General features: G+C 42.8%; 1 protein-coding gene across 1 annotated transcript in view; it reads left to right on the forward strand.

The window, feature by feature from the left end:
* The window catches only part of PTPRT (protein tyrosine phosphatase receptor type T), a 1,078,581-nt gene that overhangs the window by 975,990 nt on the left and 76,422 nt on the right, over window positions 1-26,169 (forward strand). Inside the window, 1 exon segment of the mRNA XM_079943946.1 lies at window positions 14,628-14,818. Within this exon segment, the coding sequence (XP_079800072.1) occupies window positions 14,628-14,818 (191 nt within the window).

A 26,169-nucleotide genomic window follows, 5' to 3' on the forward strand; every position in this document is an offset into this window, starting at 1 on the left:
AGGACAACAAAGACCCTTGTACCTATGAAGCCACTGCTTTCCATGTTTCTCTTTGGTGCTGATTCTGACCTTCCTTAGCCCAGTAAGGTCTGGCATTGAAGCCTTTCTCCACTTGCCCATTACTCAGTTCTGCTGTGACTCCAGTCTGGCTATACTGGACTTCCCAAGTTCTCTCTCTCTCTCTCTCTTTTTTTTTATATAAATTTTTTTATATAAAATTTATATAAAAATTTATATAAAATTTATATAAAAAATTTATATAAAATTTATATATGTTTATATATGTTTATATATTTATATATATGTTTATATATATGTTTATATATATATGTTTATAACATATGTTTATATATGTTATAACATATATATATTTATATATATGTTATATATATAACATATATATGTTTATATATTATATATATAAACATATATATGTTTATATATATAAACATATATATGTTTATAACATATGTTATATATGTTTATAACATATATAAACATATATATATGTTTATATATGTGTTATATATTTATATAAAATTTATATAAAATTTATTTTATATAAATTTTTTATATAAATTTATTTATTTATTTTGTTGCTGTGCACGGGCTTTCTCTTGTTGCGGCAAGCGGGGGCTGCTCTTTGTTGCAGTGCCCGGGCTTCTCATTGCGGTGGCTTCTCTTGTTGCGGAGCACGGGCTCTAGGCACGCGGGCTTCAGTAGTTGTGGCTCGCGGGCTCTAGAGCGCAGGCTCAGTAGTTGTGGCGCACGGGTTTAGTTGCTCCGCGGCACGTGGGATCTTCCCAGACCAGAGCTCGAACCCGTGTCCCCTGCAGTGGCAGACGGATTCTTAACCACTGTGCCACCAGGGAAATCCCTCCAAGTTCTCTTTTAAGCTAGTCACTTAGGCTATGACCATGGTGATTTCCCTGCCCTCCCCCACTCCCCGAATCTAGTACATCTGCCCCATTCAGACGTATTCACTAGGTCCCTGCTTGGCAAGGAACCCAGTGTAATGTTGTTAAGGGTGTTAGCTGGCAGGATCACTGCTGTCATTGTTTTCTAAAAGCACCATTGCATTTTCAACTGCCCCTAAACATGGTGAGCATTTAGTCACCATTCTAAATCATTTATTTAACATGAAAATTTATTAGTTAGGCCATTGTTTAGCAAATTCATCACATTGCACTTTTTACTTAGCAGAATCACTTAATTAGTGTTTTATTACTGGAATCGACTGTCAATTATGTGGCTAATTCATTTACTTAGGGAATGAATGTTTTATCTGCGTAAGGCAATTCAAAGTGCACTGTTAACTCTTCAGCGATTAAAGACTGTTGTCAGTGGCAATTCATGTTGTAAGGAAAATTAAATCATTTATTTCCCGTGAAGTATCAGGTATTGGAAAAATCTTTGGAAAAGTGTAGAGAGGGTAGTTTAGAACCTTTCATGAATTAAAGAACTTTCATTAACTGAGTGCTAATGAAAGCTAAATAAAAGTAGCTGGAGGGTTTTGATTGGACCCCTTGGGATAAGTTATTATAATATGTACACCCATATGTGTATGTTGCTGTAACATATATAAATGCTCTTTTATTGACATTATTTCTTCGGGCTCTCACAAAAGCATTGTGGGGTGACATTGGGGTTTGTAATTGGCAGCTTCTGAGACGGCCCCTATGACTCCTGCCTCCTTTCACACATCCTTGTATTATCCCTTCCTCTGAATGCAGGCTGGATCTACTGACTGGCATCTAACGAATAGAATGTAACAAAGTATTGAGGTGTCACTTTCAAGATTACGTTATAAAAAGTCTGGGGCTTCCATCCGGGCTGCTCGCTTTCTCTCTCTTTCTCATTTGCTTGCTCCATGGGAAGCCAGCTGCCATGTTATGAGTTGCCCTATGGGGAGACCCACTGGCCGTGGTTACTCCAATAACCCATGAGAAAATAAGTTTGCTAGTGACCGCATGAGTGAACTTGGAATCAGATTCTTCCCCCCAGATGAGTCTTCACATGCAACCACAGTCACATCTGACAGCGTGCGTGCAGGTTCATGAAAGACCTAGAGCTAGAGGTACCCGTGGAAGCGGCACTCAGGTTTCCGACCTACAGAAGCTGTAAGATAGTAAATGTTTGTTATTTTAAGTTGCTGATTTGGGGGTGGTTTGTTAAGTAGTGATAGATCATTAATGCATGGCTTAATATGTGATATGGTATAAGAATTTACCAGAAGCTTTTTGGTTAATAAGTAGTAGAGCCGGGATTTAACCTTGGTTCTTCTGTTGCATTTCTATAACCAAAAAAGAATAGGAACTGTAGTTAAGATCTCTCACTGCAACTTTCAGGGATCCTTAAAGCATTGACATCCCACAAGTGCTACTATTCAGAGGCAGTTTCTCTATAACAATGATTCCCTTATGACCTGCACACCTTTATTACCATGAGAAGAAGCCACAGGAATTCTGGAGAAGTTGGTGAGCAGCAGGCCTGTAGGATTGATCTTCTTTACTATGTTTCAATCAGGAATTGAGTCAAAATTCCCCTTTCTGGCCCCCAGTCACTGCCCTGACCCCCAGTAAATGGTTGTAACAATAGTTCCCAAACATGACTGGCCCCAAACTAAAGCTACTAAGTCCTTAGGTCTAGGGAAGAAATCTATATTTAACATGTTCCCTGAGTGACTCTTGTATGGCCCAATGGTTTGGGATCCACTACATAAAACACAGTAGGTTGCCATTGCAGTCAACTTCTGTAATTTAACAGCTGAGGGTCTGCCAGGCTAACCCTTGATGTGCACACACAGCTTTATCAGTTCTTATGGGAGTGTTAGGTATCTGTCCTTCCCAGAGTAAAGGCCAGCAGCATTGGTGGCTTGAATGTTTTTGTTTGGTTGGTTTCGAACAGTACTAAGGTGTACTACCTCATTCATTCACTAGAAGCAGAAAGGACAGTGCTTGCCTTATTGAGTAACTCCAGGACCGTTAATGAACAAATTGTATTTCTTAACTGGAAGCTCCCTTAAAGACCATCTAATCTCCTACCACTCAAAGCGCAGGTCCACGGACCAGCAGCATCTCCGTCACCTGGGAGCTTGTTACAAATGCAGACTCTCGGATCACATTCCAGACTCACTGAATTAGAATATGCATTTTAAACTGTCTCCAGCGTGTATATTGAAAGTTGAGAAGGAGTGGTCTAATTCAACTTCATAATTTTAAAGTTAAGATCCAGAAGGTGAAAGTAATTGTGCAAGACAATTTAGTGGCAAAACGAGGATGAAAACTCAAGTCTTATAACTCCAAGACTGTGTTGTTTCCACTCTATTAATGTTCTGTTGTCTTTGTAGCTTATTATATCCACACACTCTGCTTAAGTATCCAGGGCGTAGTTTGAAATGAAGAAAGCAGGCTTCTCTCCATCCAGGATAATGGCAAACGCGTTTCAAACAGCTGTTGCACATTTCAATTTCCTCTCCCTTTCCCAGACAAGTTTAGCATTTCATTTTCTCTTTCGTATACATGAACAAAAGACAAAGTCACCTGTCAGGCTGAAGACTGTAAAACCTGACAAAATTGAGTTTTTCTAGCTTAGCTAAGTATCACTCTGCAACTGTTTTGCATACCTTTGTCTTACTATGATTTTGACAGATGAGGGAGAGGAAACGTTTTCGATGTGAGGCATTATTTACTTTTTTTTCCCTTCCATCACGTACCTTCCTATGAGGACGTGGGTCTCAGAGTGCAGTGATACATATGCACAACACAAAATGCTGGGCTGGTTGTTTTTAGTGTGAGCACAACTCTGAAACGAGGGAGAAATTCCAAATCATGCCCTGCCCAAGCTGGAGTCACAACAAAGCTGTAACCTTCAGTCTGACAGAAACACACCCTTCCCCACACAACCTGTCATCCCCCCTGTCCAACTCTCTCTCAGAAGCCACCCTAGAATCCCTCTGTTCCCTGCTTGCAAGAATATCAAAACCATACAACTTACTTTTCTTTATTATTTCTGCTTCAAGTAACTTACTAAGCAGGACATGTTCCTTTACGTTCTTTGGAATATCCTATCTATACTAACACGAACAGCCATATACAGACTTTTCTACTAATAGTATTAAATAACTTCACGATGATAACATTGTGTAAACTCCATTTTCTTCTTAATATACTTCATTCTCATCTGATAAGCAGTATAATCCCCAGGAAGCCATTCCTTACCAGCCACAATTTGTACCATACCTTATCATCTGTTTACAAAATTCTTCAGGCACATGTATCACTGCCTATTTATGGGGTATTTTTCTACTCATCGAAGTTCAGATAGTCCGTTACTTCAAACAGAAGTGCAAGTGGATGGTGACTATGCAATAATTAAACACTGGACTTCGACGTTACAAAAAAGAGTTTGTGTTTCTGGTGAGCTGAAACATTTTAAAAGTTCAGCATTATACCCCTTCTCCTTTGTGGTTCAGCAGTATATTTCCAAGATCCCATACGTACCCCTCAGCTTTGTTCTCTCCTTTCCTAGTTTGATCACTGAGCAGTTAAGACCAAAAAGCATCCTCTTGTTGCTACAGGTCTGTTGCTTCTGGCTCGCCAAGTGATCTTCATTTTTGTTTGAATTAAGTTTATAAAACCTATGCTGTGAACCCTGGTATCAGCACTTTTGCTGTCTTGTTTTCCCGCTGATTTTCATGAAATTGTGACAAAATGAAAAATAAAAAAGACTTTCAAAGTCTTTTTTTTTTTTTAACAGTGAAATCCTTTCTTCAAGCACAATCATACCTAGAAGTCTGTTTTTTTTAACATCTTTATTGGAGTATAATTGCTTTACAATGGTGTGTTAGTTTCTGCTTTATAACAAAGTGAATCAGTTATACATACACATATGTTCCCATATCTCTTCCCTCTTGCGTCTCCCTCCCTCCCACCCTCCCTATCCCACCCCTCTAGGTGGTCACAAACCACCGAGCTGATCTCCCTGTGCTACGCGGCTGCTTCCCACTAGCTATCTATTTTACGTTTGGTAGTGTATATATGTCCATGCCACTCTCTCACTTTGTCCCAGCTTACCCTTCCCCCTTCCCGTGTCCTCAAGTCCATTCTGTAGTAGGTCTGTGTCTTTATTCCTGTCTTACCCCTAGGTTCTTCATGACGTTTTTTTTTTTTTCTTAGATTCCATATATATGTGTTAGCATACGGTATTTGTTTTTCTCTTTCTGACTTACTTTGCTCTGTATGACAGAAGCTGTGGCACATAGATACAATGGAATACTACTCAGCCATAAAAAGAAACGAAATTGAGTTATTTGTGGTGAGGTGGATGGGCCTAGAGTCTGTCATGTAGACGTCTATTTTATCAAACAGATAAAAACCATCTACCTCTGGCTGCAGCAGAGGTGAGGGAAAACTCAAGTGCTTGCTGAGCATTGCACGCGCGTGTGCACACACACACACACACACACAAACACACACACACACATACACATGCACACAAAACCCCCCATGAGGGTCCAATTCACTCCTGACCCACAGAAGAGACTCTGAACAGAGGTCTCCCTTCCTAACTCTGGCTCAGCTCTTAGGTCACGAAGTGCACAGACTAATAATTCACTTATTCCTCCCCCTGGATACCACATGCATGAAACTTTCCACATTATGATTTACCTAAAATAAAAATAACGATCCCTACAACTGGTCACTTAAACAAGTACAGACTGATGGCTCCTAACCAAAAGGGCGTGAGTCACAAAAGCAAGGCCATAACATGAATGACACCCTCTAAAATCAAGCAGTGGCCACCCTGTGGACCCCTGGATTAGAGGAGCCTCAGGAAAGATGGGGCCCCGTTTATGGGTCTCTAGTAGACCACAGGGTTTCACTGAGAGACACTTTTTTTCATTATTGCTACAGTCACGCAGAGTCCAGGAACCAACCCAGAGAAACTCAAAGGCCAGTGTTTTGTTACGTGAGGGATCCTTGGGCTGGAAGTACTTCTGCATCTTGGCTGTGGTGGTCACAGGAATCTACACCTGTGATTAAATTACATATAGCTGTGAACACACACGCACAGGTGCACGTAAAACTGGTGAAATCCAAGTAAGTTCGGTGGAGTGTGTTCATGTCAATTTCCTGATTGTGATGCTGTGTAATAGTTATGTAAGATGGTAACTTGGGGAAAACTGACTGAAGGGTATATGGGGCCTCTCTAAGTTATTTCTTATGACTGCATGTAAATCTACAATTATCTCAAAATAAAACTTTAAGAAAAAGCTGGTGCTCTGGTAAAGGGCTGGAAGGTAACTTCTGACCCTGGCCACATCCATCAGAGTCTTCAGATGTGTTTCATGGTTTTCCCAATCAGTTACTCACTCGCCAATCCAAGCATGTGATAAAAGTGTTCTACCCGTTTCTAGAAATTGTGAAGTGGTTTACGTGTCTTTTTTCTTAATCATTTTTGGCAGAGGTTTGTCTAATTTATCAGTGTTTTCGAAGGAAAGAGCCAGCTTTTGTTTTTCTTCAGCTTCTCTGTTGTGTCCTTAACTTCTATTATGTCCCATTATCATTTGTTCTTATATTTATCTACTTACTTTCTACTTTCAGTGACTATATTTTTCATCTCTAGAAGTTAAATTTGTATTTTGCAAAGTCACTCATCGTTTTTCCATGATGTGTTGCCTTATTGCTGTGGTTCACAGTCCTTCCATATTCTCTTTAATCAATCTAAGTGTATTTATTTTATTGTCTCTTAGACAGTTTCATTATTTTCAATCCTTGGCAGGCACATCTCTCTGGGTATCACGTCTGCTGACTCTCCCTTGTGGGGATAAGCTTGCCCACGTGGCTTGTCTTTCTTTACATTTTATTTTTCCGCTCTGAATTCATCTTTAGTGGAGGCGGTTTTGTTCTGTGGGAATTAACATGTCTTGGATTATGAAAATAGCTCTATAGAGTGGTTCTCATTTGCTTGTCAGGACAGGAAGATTTTCTGTGGTATTACATGGATTTTGTATGTTGATTTCTAGGTTTGCAGTTGCTCTGTCACACGCAGAGCACAAATGCAGACCCCAGACCAAAATGTGGTAGGGGTCCAGAGTTTCCTTTGTTTACTGCCTCTAACTATTTGAAAACTATAAACCCTTCTTTTTATTCTACTAATTGATACCTTTAACCTAAGTGTGTGCATACACACATGTGCACACACACACAGATATGCACACACATGCTTGAAATTAGATCCTTTACTTAAGAGCAAGATTAAAATAGTATATATTGACTGTCTATTATAAAAGGTGAAGCAGTTGATTTTTTTTCTAGTGATTCATCAGTCACCCATTTCCTCGATTTTGTTAGTAGCATTTCAGAATTTAATCAAGTATTTTTATGTTAGATGTTTTTACATAGTTTCTCATTAACAATCCTTTTTTTTAGTTCATTGTGTTTCAACTCACATTTATTTTGATTTTAATACTCATGTCTATGTTTAACTGATTTTGGTGTGTAACAAATCAGTTCTTTTAAAATACAGTTTCTTCCGATCTTGTGGGAGTTTTTTATTTTTTTTAACTAAAAACTTTTTTCCTTGTTTCCCCACCTCCCCAAGCCTCTAGAAAAGAATCAGAGCCAGTATAATTTCTGAATCTTTGTGCATCAGGGAACATCTTTCTGTAGCCTCACAAATGAAAAACAACTTATATCAGGGTATGATTTTGGAGTCACAGCATATTTCCCTCCAAAATTTTGTTCCGGGGCTTCCCTGGTGGCGCGGTAGTTCAGAGTCCGCCTGCCGATGCAGGGGACACGGGTTCGTGCCCCGGTCCGGGAAGATCCCACATGCCGCGGAGCGGCTGGGCTCGTGAGCCATGGCCGCTGAGCCTGCGCGTCCAGAGCCTGTGCTCCGCAACGGGAGAGGCCACAGCAGTGAGAGGCCCGCGTACCGCAAAAAAAAAAAAAAAAAAAATATTTTGTTCCAATGATTTTTGGCATTTAAATTTGGGCAACAGAAAATATGGTTAGCATTGTTTCTTTTTCTTTATGGATAGCCTTTTTTTCCAGCCTAGATGTTTATCTGAGTATTTCTACATCAATAATATTTAGTAACATTATCAGGAGATTTGTTCTAATTTTAAATTGTACATGGAGAGCTCTTCACATTTTGTTCATTTTGGGGTTTTATTCTGCCAAAAAGCTGTTTTTACATTGTACCCTTTATTATTGCATCTATTTTGTTTATTCTGTTCTCTTCTTTAGTAACAGCAATTATCTTTTATATGTCTGTTTTTTCTCTGAAAATGTCTTTTTGGTGCCTTCACACGTGAACACACATGAGCAGATGATCGATTCCAAGGAAAAAGGAGTCTCATTGTTCTCATTCCCTTATATGTTCACTACAAGCTTCTCAAATTAATTCTCCACAAGTTTCTGCCTGTTGCTTATTCTCATTACAGACTCCAATGTCCATTCAAATTCTGCTCTTCCATTTTGGTTTCCTTACCATCGTTCCTTGCCTCACTCAGCAAATTTTCCTCTAGTTGCTTCTTCACTTGATCCATATTTTGGAAAAGCTGTCCTCTTATTGTTTAATCTTTCACTTTCTTTATTCTTCCATGTTTTCTTGAATTTCATGCCATCTAAAATGCATTTCTGTTTTCCACTGTGTAGGTTATAGAAAAAAATCAAATGGGCTTAGACAATAAGTTAATGTGTTATCTTACAGAACAGGAAGTCAGGAGTTAGAGGAGGTTCCATTGATTGGTTGAATGAGATGCCCAAGAATGTCATTAAAGCCCCCCGTCCTTTCAGGCTCTCCACTTTGCCATCTCATGTTGGCATTGCCCTTAGCCTGGATCCTTTCTTGGATGCGAGATTGCTTTAGCAGTTCCAAGCATCAAACCCACACATGGTAATGTCCAGTAGGAGACAGAAGCCCCTGGAATATCCTTCTTAGAAGTAAGGAAATCTTTCCTAGAAGAAAATAGAACTCCCCTAGTAGACCTTCCCTCCTAGCTCATTGAAAAGTTTTGAAAATTGGCAAAGATGATAGGAACATCTGATTGGCTTAAACAAATCAGGATTTTCCCCTACGTCTTGGAATAGGGTCATCCTCCTCTGAGTCACATGGGGAATGTGTGGGCACGCAGACTCGTTTGGGGGTTCTGCCAGAAAGGAAGAAGGTGAGGGATGGCTGTTGGGTAAACAGTCAACACTGACTACTTTTCTTTTGAAAATTTTATTTTTATCAGCATCCAGAGTGTCATTTTTCTTATTTTTCACATCGCAGATTTTTCTGAGATGCCGTGTTGTTTTGTTTCTGTTTTCCTTAACTTCAAAGAAGGAGAGGTCTCTAGGGACTGGTGTTTGCCAATAAACAGAGAAGGCAGATTCTTGTCGTTGCTTTCGCTGTTCAACTGATTGGAATCCTTTTCTTGTGACTTAAGCAGGAGAAGTAACGGAGGTTCACAGTCCCCATCCCTATGTGATGTATCTTCCACCATCCTTCCAAGTCATGTGAGAGCTGTGGAAGAAGGAATTCACACTCTCTCCACAAAGAGAAAGATTGATTTCTTTATTAGGAGGAGCAAATGAATCCAGAAGCACTTTCCTATGACTGTTCCCATCTCAGATTTTTTCTAATACTGAATCTGAGTGCTGGAGTACAAAGGTGTTTATCCACCCTCTTTTGTCTTAGCCAGTGAAAGGGACCGAGGAAGAGACAGGGCTTGGAGATGCCCGATGCCCGTATTTGCTTGCTAGAGCCTTTGATTCTCTGAGCCCAGGAAAGAAAATGGGAAAAGATGAAGCATCTCTTTTTTGTCCTTTGAGCCAGTGTTACCTTAAGTAACAAAGTATAACCGTGTCAATTGTCAATTGTATAATGTCCATTTCAGTTCCGTAGAATGTGGCACAGTGGAATGGCATTCTACTTAACTATTAGTTTTACAAGTTCAGCCCTATGGAGTTGGTCAGATTTAAGACAGGGAGAAAAGGTAATTCCTATATAGATATGCACTATTCAACATTCCTGAGGGGATATGCGATGGGGGTATATGAATCTACTCTTTCTCGAAGGTCACAAGTCTGTATACACCTAATCGTAGTTTAAGTCAAAGCTAGCGTATCACGCCCATGATTTTCTATTTCACCGTCATTTTTAATGAGATAAGGTAAAGCAATGGTTGAAAATTGATTTAAAGAGAAACTTTGAAGACATGACTATATAGATACGCACCGTTCAGTGCAGTAGCCACTGGTCACAGGTGGCTATTTATATTTAAATTAATTGAAATTAGGTTAAAGTAAAAATTCAGTTCCTCAGTCCCACTAGCCACATTTCAAGTGCTTGACAGTCATAGGTGACTAGTGGCTACCATATTGAATGTGCAGATACAGAGCACTTCCATCATCATATGAAGTTCTGTTGGGCAGTGCTGGGCTAGAGCTGTCTTACACTAGATCAGTGTCTTTTCGAGTTCACTCTAGCTCGAAGTCAGCTCTCTTTAGAACTTGATTTGGCACTGGATGTACACCCGCCCTGTCTAATACTATAGCCACTTAACCACATGTGGTGTTAAGCACTGGAAATATGGCTGGTCTGAGTTGAAATGCTTTATAAGATACACATTGGATTTCAAAGCCTGAGTATGAATAAAGAACGTCAAATATATCATTAATAATTTTATACCAACTCTATGTTGAAATATCATTTCGATGTAGGGTTAAACAAAATTTCTTATTGCAATTAATTTCACTTGTTCCTTTTTACCTTATTTAACGTTGCTATAAGAAAATTTTAATTTACATACGTGGTCCATGTTATATTTCCACTGGACCTCTTTACCCTCTGTGTAACTGCAGAATGCTCTCCCTTTCTATGTCTCTTTCTCTAGATCTGTGCTTCCTAGTACAGTAACCATAAGCCACATGTGTACATTTAAATTTAAGTGAATTAAAATTAAGCAAAGTGTAAAATGCAGTTTGCCCATCACATTAGCCGCATTTCACACACTCAGTAGTCACATGTGTTCAGTGGCTACCATATTGCACAGCACAGATGCAGACCATTTCCATCATTGTGGAGAGTTCTATTGGACAGGGCTGGTACAGGTTGTACACAGTGATGGCAAAAACCACAGAAGTGGGGCGTGAATGCCTAAAGCTTGGGCGATGTTTCCACGGTGCCTAACTCTGCAACACGTTATCCTCCCACCTCCTGGAGCCCATCTGTTCCACCTTTGTCAGACATGTTTATGCACATCTTATCTCCTCTTCTCTCCTGGAAGGGCTGTGGCAGCGTATCTCCCTCTGAACACACTTTCCTCCACCCTCCTGTCTGTACTTATATCTAACACTGTGCTTTGTAGACTATAGGTACTCAGTAAATATTTGTTAACGGGCTGGAGTGGCAGTTCCTAGCAAGTGATTGGACATATGTGGCTGTTGCTAGTGGGAGATCTCTAATGGCTTGGTAGCAGGGGGATAAAAAAGAAAGAGAAGGTCAAAGCCAGGTTCCCAAGGAAGAAGGAAGAGTGACTGGCAGAGAGACAGAAAAGAGGAAATCAGAGGGACGGTGGTGACCTGGCATCTCATACACGTCACCATAATCCCTCTGCTCGCGCTAGCAGCCCTTCACGGGCAGCAACAAGACACATTGCGGGGAATTCACAGCCTTAGACAACAGCTATAGAAAAGGTGCCAAAGAAATCCAAAATATTATTATGTGATAAATAAACATGTAAGGCCTATAAATGAGCAGTTGAAATGGCATGAAAATTAAGGGTCTGGTGAGGAGAAAAATGAAAAATGTTCTCTCCCTGGGCCAGCTGGTTTGAGTTACATTTTACGAGCAGCACGTGGATTCCAGCACCCTTGTTGAGTTAGCAGCAGAATCACACATTAGTTTTAAGGCTCCCTCTCGAAAAGGAACATCATAACGATTTTTAATTGGGGCTGATAAAAATGTAGCATTACTTGTAGGTTCCTGAGAGAAGTGAGTTGTGAAATTGGGTTTTCATTAAACCTAATGATGGAAAATTAAGTATAGTGAGTCTGGTGAAATGGGGTGTGACAAAAGGCATCACTTCTGCATTAGCAGGGGTTAATAGGGAATAGGTGAAGTAAGACACATTGGAAAAGGGAGTCCAACTAGTTGAATTAATAAACCTTGAAACTCCCTTGGTTCCGAGTCTTCATAGCATCATTAGCACCAGCACTGACATTATTACAAATGTTACAGCAATACAAGTTGCTAAATTTCAGACACGTTTGTTTTCCATTCCAGTGTTGGTTTTGCTGACACCAAGTTTACAGTCTGTCTAGCAATGTGTTTAGAGGAAAATATCCATATTGGTAGCTACTTGGTTTTGAGAACACTTGGCATCTCACAGAAGTTGTCAGATGCTCTTTCCTAAGGAGCCTATCTCTGCCAGGCAGCTGGTCTCCCAGGCAGCCCAGGTCCCAGGCCTGTGGGTCTCTGAAGATAGCTGTCACCATATATGATAGTGGCTTAGGTGGGAGACACTCACAGAGCTCCAGGCATTGACTCCGGTTCATCCTGTCCTGGGAATCGTGAAGTGCAGCATCTAGAGAAGCAAACTCAAGTGCTCCTTTTTTCTCCATCCCCTTGAGTGATATTCACTGGAAGGAGGCCTCAGATCCATGGCAGCTGGGACGCCTACAAGAAATAGCATGAGTCTTTAACGAGGAGTCTTCTGAAAATCCTTCAGTGGTTTCCCACTGGCTTGAAGATTCTTAAGACATTCACACCTTTCTAGGCTGACCTCACACCGTGTCTCACGGCTTTACCCCCATCATATTTCCACCCTCTACCTCCATTCCATCATATCTTCCTTGCGCTTACCTAGATGTGCTTGGCTTTTCCAGCTTCTCCGCTCATGCTTCCAGTGGTTCTTCTTGTCTGTCTACCCTACTAGACCACCCAGCCTTGAGGGTGAAACCTGTATTCTGTGCATTTCCAGTGTCTACCAGAGTCCCTGGAACAGAGTGGGGTCTCAGTAAATCTAACTCCTGATCACAAGGGTGTGATGGAGAAGGGAAGCTGTGCCTACATTTGCCAGCTCTATGTTTAAGCAACGCCAGTGAAGACGTGTCACCTGTTACCTCAAATCCCAGGAGAAAAGTCAGCAGTATTTTTCTCATGCTTGTCAGAAAACTTGTGCTTATGTCTCACCTAGGCCCTTCTTCCTGGAGCATAAACCTATATATTCTAGATCCTTCTGTTGGCAATCCTTCCTTACTAGGAAGAGTTTTGCTCATGCTGTCACATAGGAGGAAAGTTCACTTTTACATACAGAGTCAGTGTTTGATGGATTATGGCGACAGAGAGAAACAAGCTGAAAGATACGTGGATTTTGAAAAGACAAGTTGCAGAAAATGAGGAATGTATGCTAGAACTCCCAGAGAACGAGTGTGGCCTAGGCCCCGTGGGGTCTGCCTTGGTCCCTTGCAGTGCCTGAAAACATCTGGGTGAGACGCATCAGATCTGGCAGTGCTCATCTTCTGCATGCCACAAACAGGAGGGTCTAGAGCATAGACTGTCCATGTCTTTGGGAGGAGGTTGGGGAGACCAAGCCTGAATGGTTCTGGGTAAGACGAACTGGCCCTGAAAGATTGACAGTGTATGGCTGGCAGGGAGTTCATAGGGTAAGAAAGTGGTTTTACTGGTCTAAGGGGAGCAGAGGAATTCAAATTCCAACCTAAGCAGGCATCAGTTTTGAGGGTGGCCCAACTAGTAGGGAGCAGTTAACACAACTCAGTGTGTCTAAAGATTATTATCAGGCGAGATGATAGATCTTATACCAAGGATAGATGTATGAAGGACATGAGGCGTAGGACCCAGGCCTGGGAGAAGTAGCTGTCAGGACTGAAGGAGGAGGCTCAGGCTTCCCCACCTGCAAGGTAGGTTCAGCATCACTCCTGGATTAAGAGTGTTAAATTCTGGGGAAACTAGACAGTAGGCAGAAGGTGATCATTGTTGCAGAGCCCATAGCTGGAGAGCAGCTGAGAGGGTCAAGGTCTCTGCTATCTACTGCGGGTCCAAGACTGGCTCCAATTCCTCCCAGTGTATGACCCAAAGGAAACAAACTAGTAGAGAAACCAGGTCACACGGGGATGCAGGCAGATGGACCAGAAGCAGACACATGGCTCTGATCTCCAGGGACCTGAGGCTCTCCTCACCTGCGGGCAGGCACCAGAGACGGTTCCAGGTAGTCTGCTTCCTCAACAGGAGGGTGCTCCTAGTATCCATCCTGCCTGGCTTCTCACTGGTTCTAGGATTGGCCTGGATTGCCTGAGACCACCCTGACAAGGCTGAAGGAAGGACAGAAACAGGCAGGAGATGACAGCCAACCTGGAACCCTGTCTTTACTCCATCAAGATGCACCCTTGAAGTAGAAACGAAACAAGGGTTATTGTGTCACTGGTTTGTTTGTTGTTTTCATGTTTAAATCTACCGCCACAGCCACGCCAGGGAAACCATGTTTCTTCCCTGATCAGCTGAGTCCTGAGTTAGTTCCCTCTGCCCTCCTGAGGTCAACCTAGGGGAGGCACAGAGGACAGAGGACAAAACTCCTATAGGTGATGGTCTGTTCTCCCTCCTTCTTTTTGAAGCAGATGGCAGCCGTGGGGAGCTGTCCCAGCCCACCCTCACGATCCAGACTCACCCCTACCGGGCCTGTGACCCCGTGGAGATGAGCTATCCCCGGGACCAGTTCCAGCCCGCCATCCGGGTGGCTGACCTGCTCCAGCACATCACTCAGATGAAGAGAGGCCAGGGCTACGGGTTCAAGGAGGAATATGAGGTAAGAGACCAGCCTGCGGGAAACTGCCTGATGGGCACAGAGGCTTCATGGGTACTAAAGGTACTCAGAGTATGGTCCCGGGTTCAGCAGCGTCAACACCACCTGGGAGCCTGCTGGAAATGCACCATCTCAGGCCCACCCAGACCTACTGCATCAGTTTAGAGTCACGCCTGCCTGCAATGGGAAGATATCAATAGAAGGGCTCCCGCCCCCATCCCACATGCTGTAGAAAAGCCAGCCGGTCACCCCTGCCAGTGGTTTTCAGCAGGCCTGCTCGCTCCTGGTCACCTCTTGCCTCACGGTCATGCTTCTGTTGTGTTTTCAACACCCCCAAGTCAATATCGCATCTGGCAACTGCTGTCCTCCCTCCCTCGGTACCTGCTCCGCAACCCCTGCCTTGGACATCCCTTACCTTCCTCCCCAGCGAGTCTCTAATGCCAAGGATTCGTGAGTAGCAGTTGTTACTAAGGTTTAGGGAATCACAGAAGGATTGCAGCCAAGTACAGGAAGTACCTGAATATAAGTCCTCCTGAGGTGAGGTTCTGGTCACCAGACAGGTCTCTGTCCACTTCCTTCCCAAAAGTTCCTTTTAGTGTCCTAAAATTTTCTTTTTTTTTTCTCCTCCTTTTTATAGCAGCCAGGAAAAGAACTCCGCTCCCTCTACTTTATTATGCAGAACAGTTATAGCTACCTTTATCTCACTCCTTTTGTTTCACTCCTTGCCCTTTAGGCCTCACCTTTTACAAACAAAAGGTAGAAGGAAAAACTCATTAAGATGTTTTCCTGCACTAGAGAGCGCCTGACCCCCAAGAGGGATTTTGCATCCCTCCTGAGCCTGTCGGAATCCAGCTGCGGGCGGCTTTGGAACCGAGCATCTCTTTCTTCTCTTTTCCTTTCCTCTGTCTACCTCTCCTCCATCCTTCCCAAAATATCTTCTGAGCATTTGCTGTGTGCCAGGCTCTGAGTTAGTTGCACTAGGCTGTGTGGTGGTGGTGGTGGTGGTGGTGGTGGTTTTTTCTCACATGCATCCTGTGGCCCAGGTGTGCTAGGTTCAGCTTCACTGTGTGTGTGAAACTGCATCGGCTCAGATGCCACACATTTGGAACTCTTGATACTGCAGACTAAGCTTATCTCTCAGGCTGTATTCTGAGAAAGAGCTCACAAGGCAATATTTCAGAAGTTGTGTGAGGTCATGAAATTGTGCTAAATTTGGCGGTAGGGGGTGTCCAGACATCCAGATTCCAGTACAACAAGCTGTGCGGCCTGTCGTTTTGCTACCTGAGTTTTGAAGTTCTTTATCAGTTGAATGAAGAGTTTGGATAGGTGATTACTAAGGGCCTGTCTGGTCCTAAAACTTTGAGAGTATAAAACATGGTAGCAAGGAGAACGGTTTGACGCAGTTATGTGAACAAAAACGTTTATGTCAATGATCATGAGTAATTACCAGCTCAGGAGAACCAGCAGTTAACTTCTTTTGTTTTGTTTTGTTCTGTTTTTGTTTTAACATCTTTATTGGAGTGTCATTGCTTTACAATGGTGTGTTAGTTTCTGCTGTATTACAAAGTGAATCAGCTATACGTATACATATATCCCCAGATACCCTCCCTCTTGCATCTCCCTCCCACCCCTCTAGGTGGTCACAAAGCACAGAGCTGATCTCCCTGTGCTATGAAGCTGCTTCCCACTAGCTACCTATTTTACATTTGGTAGTGTATATATGTCCATGCCACTCTCTCACTTCGTCCCAGTTTACCCTTCCCCCTCCCCATGTCCTCAAGTCCATTCTCTACATCTGTGTCTTTATTCCTGTCCCCAGCAGTTAATTTCAAATACGGTCTAAGTAAAATAGTATTTTTCAGGCTTCCCTGGTGGCGCAGTGGTTGAGAGTCTGCCTGCCGATGCAGGGGACACGGGTTCGTGCCCCAGTCCGGGAAGATCCCACGTGCCGCGGAGCGGCTGGGCCCGTGAGCCATGGCCGCTGAGCCTGTGCGTCCGGAGCCTGTGCTCCGCAACGGGAGAGGCCACAACAGTGAGAGGCCCACGTACCACAAAAAAAAAAAGAAAAAAAAAATAGTATTTTTCATATACTCAATCTATAAATTTTGGGAGGATACTGAGATAAGAATTGCAGGTGACGGTCTCATCACCTCACATCCCTGGGCCTTATTTCCTAGGAGGTTGGTTAAATGATCCTGGTCTCAGCGGGCCGTGGGGTCCAGCGGCTGGACCTCGGTCCTTGTCTTCTTTGAAAAAAGAATTCAGCAAAGAGACAGAGATTATGAAGCAGATAAAATGTTTATTAGAAGCAAAGTACGTGTGGAAGTACACACAGGCAGACTCAGAGTGAGTCGTGCCCAGTAGGGGGTGTGGCTAAAATTGCTTATGTGGGGGCAGTTTTCCACGTTCCCTCTGGCCAATCATCTTGCTCGTGCCCATATTTGGCCTGACTCAGGGCCCTGCCCGATGTGCACGCACATCTTTCAACCAAGATAAATTCTAGCGCGAGAGTTTCTGGGAGGTTGGCGGGACATATTATGGGCTGGCGCCCCCTCTCACCTTTGACCCCTGAGTATCTTTTCTGAACATGTGTGGTCTAGGATGTCTCCTTGACCATAGGAATGAGAAAAATGTGCTCGCCTTATCTTTTACTCAAGCAGGGCTCTGCTCCTGTCATTATCTTTATTTCGAAGTGTCTACAGGAGACTGTTTGCAGCTGCTCAGCCTGGGGCCCATCGCTCTCCAGCCTCAATCCCAACCCGTTAAAGTATGGGGGGGGGGGCATGTGTGTGTGCTCACACTCACTTGTGTAGACCTGTGTGGTGAGTGAATGTCAGGAGAAGGTGTGTTGTTTGTAAAGTCGTATTCAATATCGTGAAGGTTTAATAAGTTATTAGTCATAATATTTAATTTGTTTTAAAGTTTCAAATAGCATTAAGGGACATGTGTGGCTTATCAGAAAGGGGGCCAAGTAGTCAAAGCCTGAGAAACACTGTTCTAAGAACTTGCGATCTAAGATTTGAAAACAGAAATACAAATACATTGGACGACTTTGGTGCATTTCCTTCCAGAATTATATCTTTTAAAGGTATCCATACTTATGTGGTGGGATTTGGATTGATTTTTTTTTTCTTTTTTTTTTTTTGTGCCTTTTTACATTTTCCAAATTTTCTAGCATGGAAATGAACTGCTTTTATAATGAGAGAGAAAACAATAAATGTTGTCCCATCATTTGCACTTCAACCATAAATACCATTAAGTAGACGAGACTTGCCCTCAGTTAGTTCAAGTTATATTGATCAGTTAGCTTGAATACTTAGCTTCTAGTTAACAGCATTTCCTGATTAACTAGAGGTTAATTGGAAGACATTACTTCATAGGTGTCTTTCCACTTCCTTAGACTATAGCTGGATATTGCTTTGATCATCAAGCCTCCTGTGATGTCTGGAATCTACATACTGAACAAAGAATCACAAATCTACTGGAAGACTGTTTCCTAATGTAGATATATGATTCCTGGGTCTTCAATCCTACTATCAAACCCACACGCCATGTGCTCCGTTACCTGTCACTCGCCTACCCTGATCATTTTTTTCATGCAAATTAGTGGGTTTGACAAGTTGACATATAAGGGACCTCTCAGCTATAGCAAGCTGTGTCTTCTAAAATTCACTTAAGTTGTACAATCACTTACAAATTTGCTCATTAAATATTTACTGAGTAGTTACTATTTCTAAGAACTGTTCGAGGTATTTGGGATACGACAGAGAGCAAAAATGGACAAAGATACATGCCCTTGTGAAGCTTGTATTCTAGCAGAGGAAACCCAAGATAAACAATAGACTTAAAAATAAGGAAGTTATTTGACAATAACTTACCTAATGTAATATGTTAGTAAATAATATAGTATGTTAGACAGTGAAAAACACTGTTTGCTGTGTTACAAGCTACCCCAGATCTTAGTGACGTAGAACAGCCAGTTTATCGTGCTCACTGATTCTGTGGGTCAGGCATTTGGACAGGGTACAACAGGGATAGTCTGTCTCTCTTCCATGATGTCTAAAGCCTTGACTGGGAATGCTCTAAGGCTTGGGACTGAAGATCTGAAAGTGTCTTCACTCAGATAGCTAACAGCTGGGATCTCAGCTGGGATTGCCAGCTGGAACACCTACACTCAGCCTCTTCCGGTGGCCTGGGCTTCCACACAGCATGGTTGCCTCGGGATCGCTGAACTTCTTACATGGTGGTGCAGAGCTCTGCCGGTGAGCCCGCTAGCTAACAAGGTGGAAAGTGCGTAACCCCTTGTTACCTACAGTTGGACGCCACACAGCATCACTCCAACCACCTTATATTCGTTATACGCAAACAATAACTGCCTACATTCTGGGGGAGGGGAATTAGACTCCATCTCTTGATGAAGGGAGGTGTAGCTGCAAGATTCTAAGAGAGAATACGGAACAGGAGTAGTGGAAAATATAATCTGTGGATAATACAGTCTTCCACAAGTAAGTACCATGGGAAATGAAAGAGAAGCGCAAGGAAGGGAGATGGTATATTCCAGAGACATGAGGTGAAGGAGTTCCAGTATTAAACAGGCTGGAAGGGCAGTCTTTAATTAGAATATGAGATTTGAGCAGAGACATGCTGGAAAGTATCTGGAGGAAAAGAGTCAAGATCAAGGGAATAATATATCTGGCATGTACAAGGAGGTCAAGTGTGGTGTGAGTCCAGTGAACAAGAAAGAAAAGTAATAGAAGGTGCAATTGGAGAAATAAAGGGGGCCTGATCGTATAGTGCCTTATAGTCATTATAGGGACTTTGGCTTTTACTCTGAATGAAATGAAAAGCCACTGCAGCGTTTTGAGAAGACAAGTGATAATTTTCTGACATTATTTTGAAAGATTGATTCTTGCTGCTCTGTGGAGAATAGACAGAGGGAGGAAAGGGTAAAAGCAGGGAAACCAGTTGCGAGCCCACTGCAGTGACCCAGCAGAGAGACAGTGCTGACTCACCCGGGATGTGGCAGCGGCGGTGGAGAGAGGTGGCTGGATTCTGAATGTATTTTAAAGATAGAGCCAACAGGATTTTCTAACACATTACATGTGGCCTGGGAGAGAAAGAGAGGAATCAAGGGTGACTTCAAGGCTATTACCCAAGCCACTGGAAGGATGGAGTTGCCACCAGTGGAGATGGGAAGGCTGCAGGTGGAACAGACTTGGGGATAAGGAAGGAATGGGGAGTTTGATTTTGAACTAAGATATCTATTAGATATCTCAGTGGAGATGGAAAGTAGGTAGCTGAATATATGAGTCTGGAATTTGGGAAAGAAGCCTGGACTGGGGAGAAAACTTCGGGAGCCATTGACACATAGATGATATTAAAAACACAGAATTTCAACTGTGAGATGTCAGAGCACTTTTCATAGACCAGGCATTGTACTGGACTCTAGAAACTGAGGAGACAAGATGGAGTCCTTGTCTTCTGGGGAGCTTAGAGCTTATTCTTCGAGATGCGCATATAAACTATTTCACTGTTTGGCAAAATGTCACAGTAGAGGTATCCCCAGAGTGCTATCAGAGCCCTTGGAGGTGGGGTGCATTAAGCCTAGCCTGAGGATGGATAGCCAGTGGCTTTCTGGAAGACATAAAGCCTAAGCCAAAGCTTGAGAAATAGGAGGGAGCAAAGAAGGAGATGGGGCTGAAATTGTTAGTAGGGGCAGGCGTGGGGTGTGGGCAAGGGGATTTGGATTTTATTCCAGGAGCAATGGGGAGCCATTGAAGGGAGCAGGATTTTTTTAAGCTGGATTTGCTTTTATTTTATTTTATTTTTTTAACATCTTTATTGGAGTATAATTGCTTTACAATGGTGTGTTAGTTTCTGTTTTATAACAAAGTGAATCAGGTATACATATACATATGTTCCCATATCTCTTCCCTCCTGCGTCTCCCTCCCTTCCCACCCTCCCTATCCCACCCCTCTAGGTGGTCACAAAGCACCGAGCTGGTCTCCCTGTGCTATGCGGCTGCTTCCCACTAGCTATCTGTTTTACGTTTGGTAGTGTATATATGTCCATGCCACTCTCTCACTTTGTCACAGCTTACCCTTCCCCCTCCCCATATCCTCAAGTCCATTCTCTAGTAGGTCTGCGTCTTTATTCCCGTCTTGCCCCTAGGTTCTTTATGACCTTTTTTTTTTTAGATTCCATATATATGTGTTAGCATACAGTATTTGTTTTTCTCTTTCTGACTTACTTCACTCTATATGACAGACTCTAGGTCTATCCCCCTCACTACAAATAACTCAATTTCATTTCTTTTTATGGCTGAGTAATATTCCATTGTATATATGTGCCACATCTTCTTTATCCATTCATCTGTCGTTGGACACTTAGGATGCTTCCATGTCCTGGCTATTGTAAATAGAGCTGCAATGAACATTTTGGTGCATGACTCTTTTTGAATTATGGTTTTCTCAGGGTATATGCCCAGTAGGATAATCAAGACAGTATGGTACTAGCACAAAAACAGAAATATTGATCTATGGAACAGGATAGAAAGCCCAGAGATAAACCCACACACATATGGCCACCTTATCTTTGGTAAGGGAGGCAAGAATATACAGTGGAGAAAGGACAGCCTCTTCAATAAGTGGTGCTGGGAAAACTGGACAGCTACATGTAAAAGAATGAAATTAGAACACTCCCTAACACCATACGCAAAAATAAACTCATAATGGATTAAAGACCTAAATGTAAGGCCAGACACTATCAAACTCTCAGAGGAAAACGTAGGCAGAACACTCTATGACATAAATCACAGCAAGATCCTTTTTGACCCACCTCCTAGAGAAATGGAAATAAAAACAAGAATAAACAAATGGGACCTAATGAAACTTAAAAGCTTTTGCACAGCAAAGGAAACCATAAACAAGAACAAAAGACAACCCTCAGAATGGGAGAAAATATTTGCAAATGAAGCAACTGACAAAGGATTAATCTCCAAAATTTACGAGCAGCTCATGCAGCTCAATAACAAAAAAACAAACAACCCAATCCAAAAATGGGCAGAAGACCTAAATAGACATTTCTCCAAAGAAGATATACAGATTGCCAACAGGCACATGAAAGAATGCTCAACATCATTAATCATTAGAGAAATGCAAATCAGAACTACAATGAGATATCATCTCACACCAGTCAGAATGGCCATCATCAAAAAATCTAGAAACAGTAAATGCTGGAGAGGATGTGGAGAAAAGGGAACCCTCTTGCACTGTTGGTGGGAATGTAAATTGATACAGCCACTTTAGATTCGCCTTTTAGATGCAACTATTTGTCATAGATCAGAACAGGGAGATCAGAGGCAGGTAGGGGGCTGGGACAGTAATTCAAGGAAAATATGGGTTTGCCTGAACCTGGAGACTGTGCCCCGAGCCTAGACAAGCCCACACACATTCTTTCATGTCGAGCCATAAAATCAGCTTGCTCTCTTTAGCGTGTAAACTTGAACCTCTCAATGCATATATTTTAAGTTCGGTGACTTGAAATAATGCATGAATGGTCCTGAATTGAGAGTCAAAATGCCTAGATTTAAGCCCTGTCTCTTTCATTAACTATCTGGGTGACCTTGAGCCAGTTACTCCCCCTGTCTGGGCCTCCATTTTCATATTTATGCAATGGGCGTGAAGACATTGGTCAGAGTGATCCAAAGAGTGCTTCTGTCCATGATACGTTGGGAGTCTCAGTGGGAACCAGTTGTCCAGGCCAGCTGGATCTCCCATCCCACCTGTAGCTCCACTGGACCCCACTCTCTGGGGCTACCACCCCCGTAGTTATGTCTCGAGTCCTAGCCACCGTGATTGACCAGGGACCTTGGGTTCCTAAGAACTCAAGGAGGCCTAAGGCAAATTACCTGCACTTCCCATACAGATCTGAGTCTTAGAGGTTTTCAGTCTTGACTGCACATTAGAATAACCCAGGGAAGTTTTAAAAACACCAACACCTGGGCCATCCTTCAGACCAATTAAATCAGAATCTCTGGAAGTGGGATCCAGGGATCAGTATTTCTTAAGCTCTCCAGAGGACTCTAATGTACTTTCAAGGTTGAGACGCTGGTCTGAGGAGGCCCGTGGAGTCCCCTGCACGTGCCCTGCTTGTGTCTACAGACCCTTACCCTCACCTGCTGTACTTGCTCCCGGTCACATCCGATGCCCATGGAGGCATGTGAGGACCCCACAAATCTGCCCTGCTATTGGACCACAGTCCCATTAGAGTCAAGGGGCTTCTTCATGTGATCCTGGACTGCAGAGTCTTCCCTCCTCCCCCTCCTACCTCCCCCAGGCCAAAGGTGGGAGCACCTTCCCCAGTTACAAACCAAAAATCCTAAGCATGCCATCAAATGCTGACAGATGTTGGCTGGAGAGTGGGATTGTCTGTGAGTCCTAGAACGCCAGACACTGTCGTGGTCAGATGAGTATCAAGTTTGGGAAGGATGTGGGGCAATAGGGTGAGGTGACTTTGTGATGGAGAGAAGGAAGAGAAGCATGTTAATCCAGTCCAATCCAGGCAGCCTGTCGTCATAATGAATAGAACAAGCCCAGTAGGGAAACCAGAAGGTATTGGTTACTACAGCTCCATTAAGATTATTTAAGGCAACAAGGACCAGCTGTGAGGAATATGATGCAGCCTAATGAAGAGCAAACGTTTGTTCATTTTCCAGCTCTGGGCAGACACGCCATGTGCATGGCTTGTGTGGGGTGAGGCCAGTGTTGCCATCTTTCTCTTAGTCGTCTAAGTGATGGTGGGCAGGCAGCCTCCCGATGGAGGATAACCAAGGAGATGGATGCTTCAGATCTCCCCAGGTGCCCTCTTCTCTGCTCAGAGCCACCTGAGCAGAGACAGAGTGGACCTCCTGCTTCTCCCACCATTTTTTTCTCTCCTCAGTTGGTGAAAGAGTCCCAGAACATGCCACTGCAGGTGATCTCTGAGAGATTCTGGCCCAGCTGCTCAATTTGCAAATGAGTGATTCTTGGGTAGAGGCATGGGGAATTAGTGGCAGAAGCCCAAATCGTGAAAGGGAAAACCATGGTTGTTCTCCAACTCTGGAAACTCATAATGACCAAAATAGAAAGACTTGACTCTGCCTGCTCATTTCATTCCACTCACCGTGGATTAAAATAAGGAGAAACTGGGCCTTTTCCAGAGGTGGCCAAAAGACATCAGGAACCATGTGGTTTCAGACTTGGAAGTTTTCCTAGCAAGAAAGAGCTCATGTACAAGAGACTATTAACTGAGTCCTTTCCTTTGAGTTTATTTTTATTTTTCCACTTAGTATTCTGTTTGTAACCCAGCAAACAATATTTTCTGTTTAATTGGAATCCTCCCCAACCAAGTGAGCAATTTTCAGGTGGTACCATAGAAAAGTGTCTCAAGTGAGAGTTAAGACGTGGTTCTCAATCTGCTACTGATATGCTGGGTGGACTTGGACAAGACTCTTCCATCTCTGGGTCCATGTTTCATCTTCTGTGACATGTTTGACTACATAGCATGGACTCCTGAAGGCTGATAATATATGCTGGTACTTCATTTGGCCAGAAACACTTACTGAGTACCTTACACTGTGTAGTTTACTGGAGATAGTTAGGAAGATACAGAAAGAAAATAAAGACCCTACTTTGAAGGAAGCTCAGGGTCTTACCACACCACATAATCACATGACGGAACTCTAGTTAACATGCTTTGTGGACCCATGAGAAAGGGCGGTCCAGGGTGAAAGCAGGGTTTTGTCGTTTATTTTTGCTTTTTGTCAGTGATTACTGCCAGCATCAATCAGAAGCTTTCTAAAAGATGAGGCACTGAGCTGAAGAAAAGTAGAAGGCTGGATAGAGGAAGAGCATGTGTGACAGAGTGAAACAGAGGTTTAGGGGCTCAGAAACATAAAAGAGTTGAAATGTTGCAAGCCAGCTCTTAGACAGGAAACAAAGATGCCTGTCTATGAAAAAGAAAAATCAAAATGAAACTAGTTGGGGAGACAGATAGGAAGTTTTCACAGTTTTCCTGAACAGAATGAACAAGGTAAATCATGGCCTTTGACCGTCTACCCCTTAACTCTAGCTGACTTCAAGTTTAGGGGAGAGCTGTTGACCCAGAGGCACCCTCCCAGAAACTCATGCATGCAGATGGAGAAAATGTGTGGACAGGATCAGAAGTCTGTAGCCTGGAATGGGAGGCAGGGGTCCCCCAGGTCATAGGCTCAGAGATGGGAGGAATAGATGTACCCTAGTATGAGCTTTCCCATCAAACTATAGGCCTCTTGGAAGTACGGCCAGCGTCTTCATCTCTCATGCTTCTCTGAAGCATGTGGAAAATAGGATACTAAATATTAATTTAATTGATTTGCAGAGTACTGGTGAAAAACTTTATGGTTAAGAATAGTCCCATCAACGAAGTGAGAGAGTGACATGGACATATATACACTACCAAACGTAAAATAGATAGCTAGTGGGAAGAAGCTGCATAGCACAGGGAGATCAGCTCGGTGCTTTGTGACCACCTAGAGGGGTGGGATAGGAAGGATGGGAGGGAGATGCAAGAGGGAGGGGATATGGGGATATATGTATACGTATAGCTGATTCACTTTGTGATACAGCAGAAACTAACACACCATTGTAAAGCAATTATACTCCAACAAAGATGGTAAAAAAAATAATAATAAAATAAAAAGAATAGTCCCATCCATTCTAAATGTAATAGTTTGCATCTACCAACCCTAACCTCCAAGTCCATCCCTCTCCCTCCGCCCTCCCCCTTGGCAACCACAAGTGGGTTCTGTAGGTCTATGAGTCTGTTGCTGTTTGGTAAGTAGGTTCATTTGTGCCGTATTTTAGACTCAGAGTCACTTTGCTCTACCACAGAGATTGGCACAATTTGTAAATCAACTGTACTTCAGTTTAAAAAACTGAAAACAGAAATTTAAAAGGCAGTATTTCTTAAAGAAAGACACTGGCACAGAAAGACCCTCACGTCGTGGGCTGTCTCTGTAGGTGCATAGAGTGTCTTCAGAGTGAGTCTTCCCCAGGAATTTGCTGTTTGCAATCACCTTCCTGCCTAAAACAGTGGTTCTTAAACTGTGTTATGTGTCAGGACCACCTGGAGTTAGTAAAGAACATTGAGACACAGGCTCATGGATGCAGGACAGGGCCCAGGCCTCTGCATTCTACCAAATTCTCTAGAAAATCTGGAACCCTACCAAAGTTTGAGAACAGCTGACCTAAACTTTGTCATTTAAAAGAGATCTCGTAGCTTTCAGTGGGGCCTTTTAAAGGGTGCTTTGTGACTCTAGATGCAGATAGACACT

The sequence above is a fragment of the Stenella coeruleoalba genome (genome assembly GCF_951394435.1).
Source record: "Stenella coeruleoalba genome assembly, chromosome: 15".
Taxonomy (NCBI): Eukaryota; Metazoa; Chordata; class Mammalia; order Artiodactyla; family Delphinidae; genus Stenella; species Stenella coeruleoalba.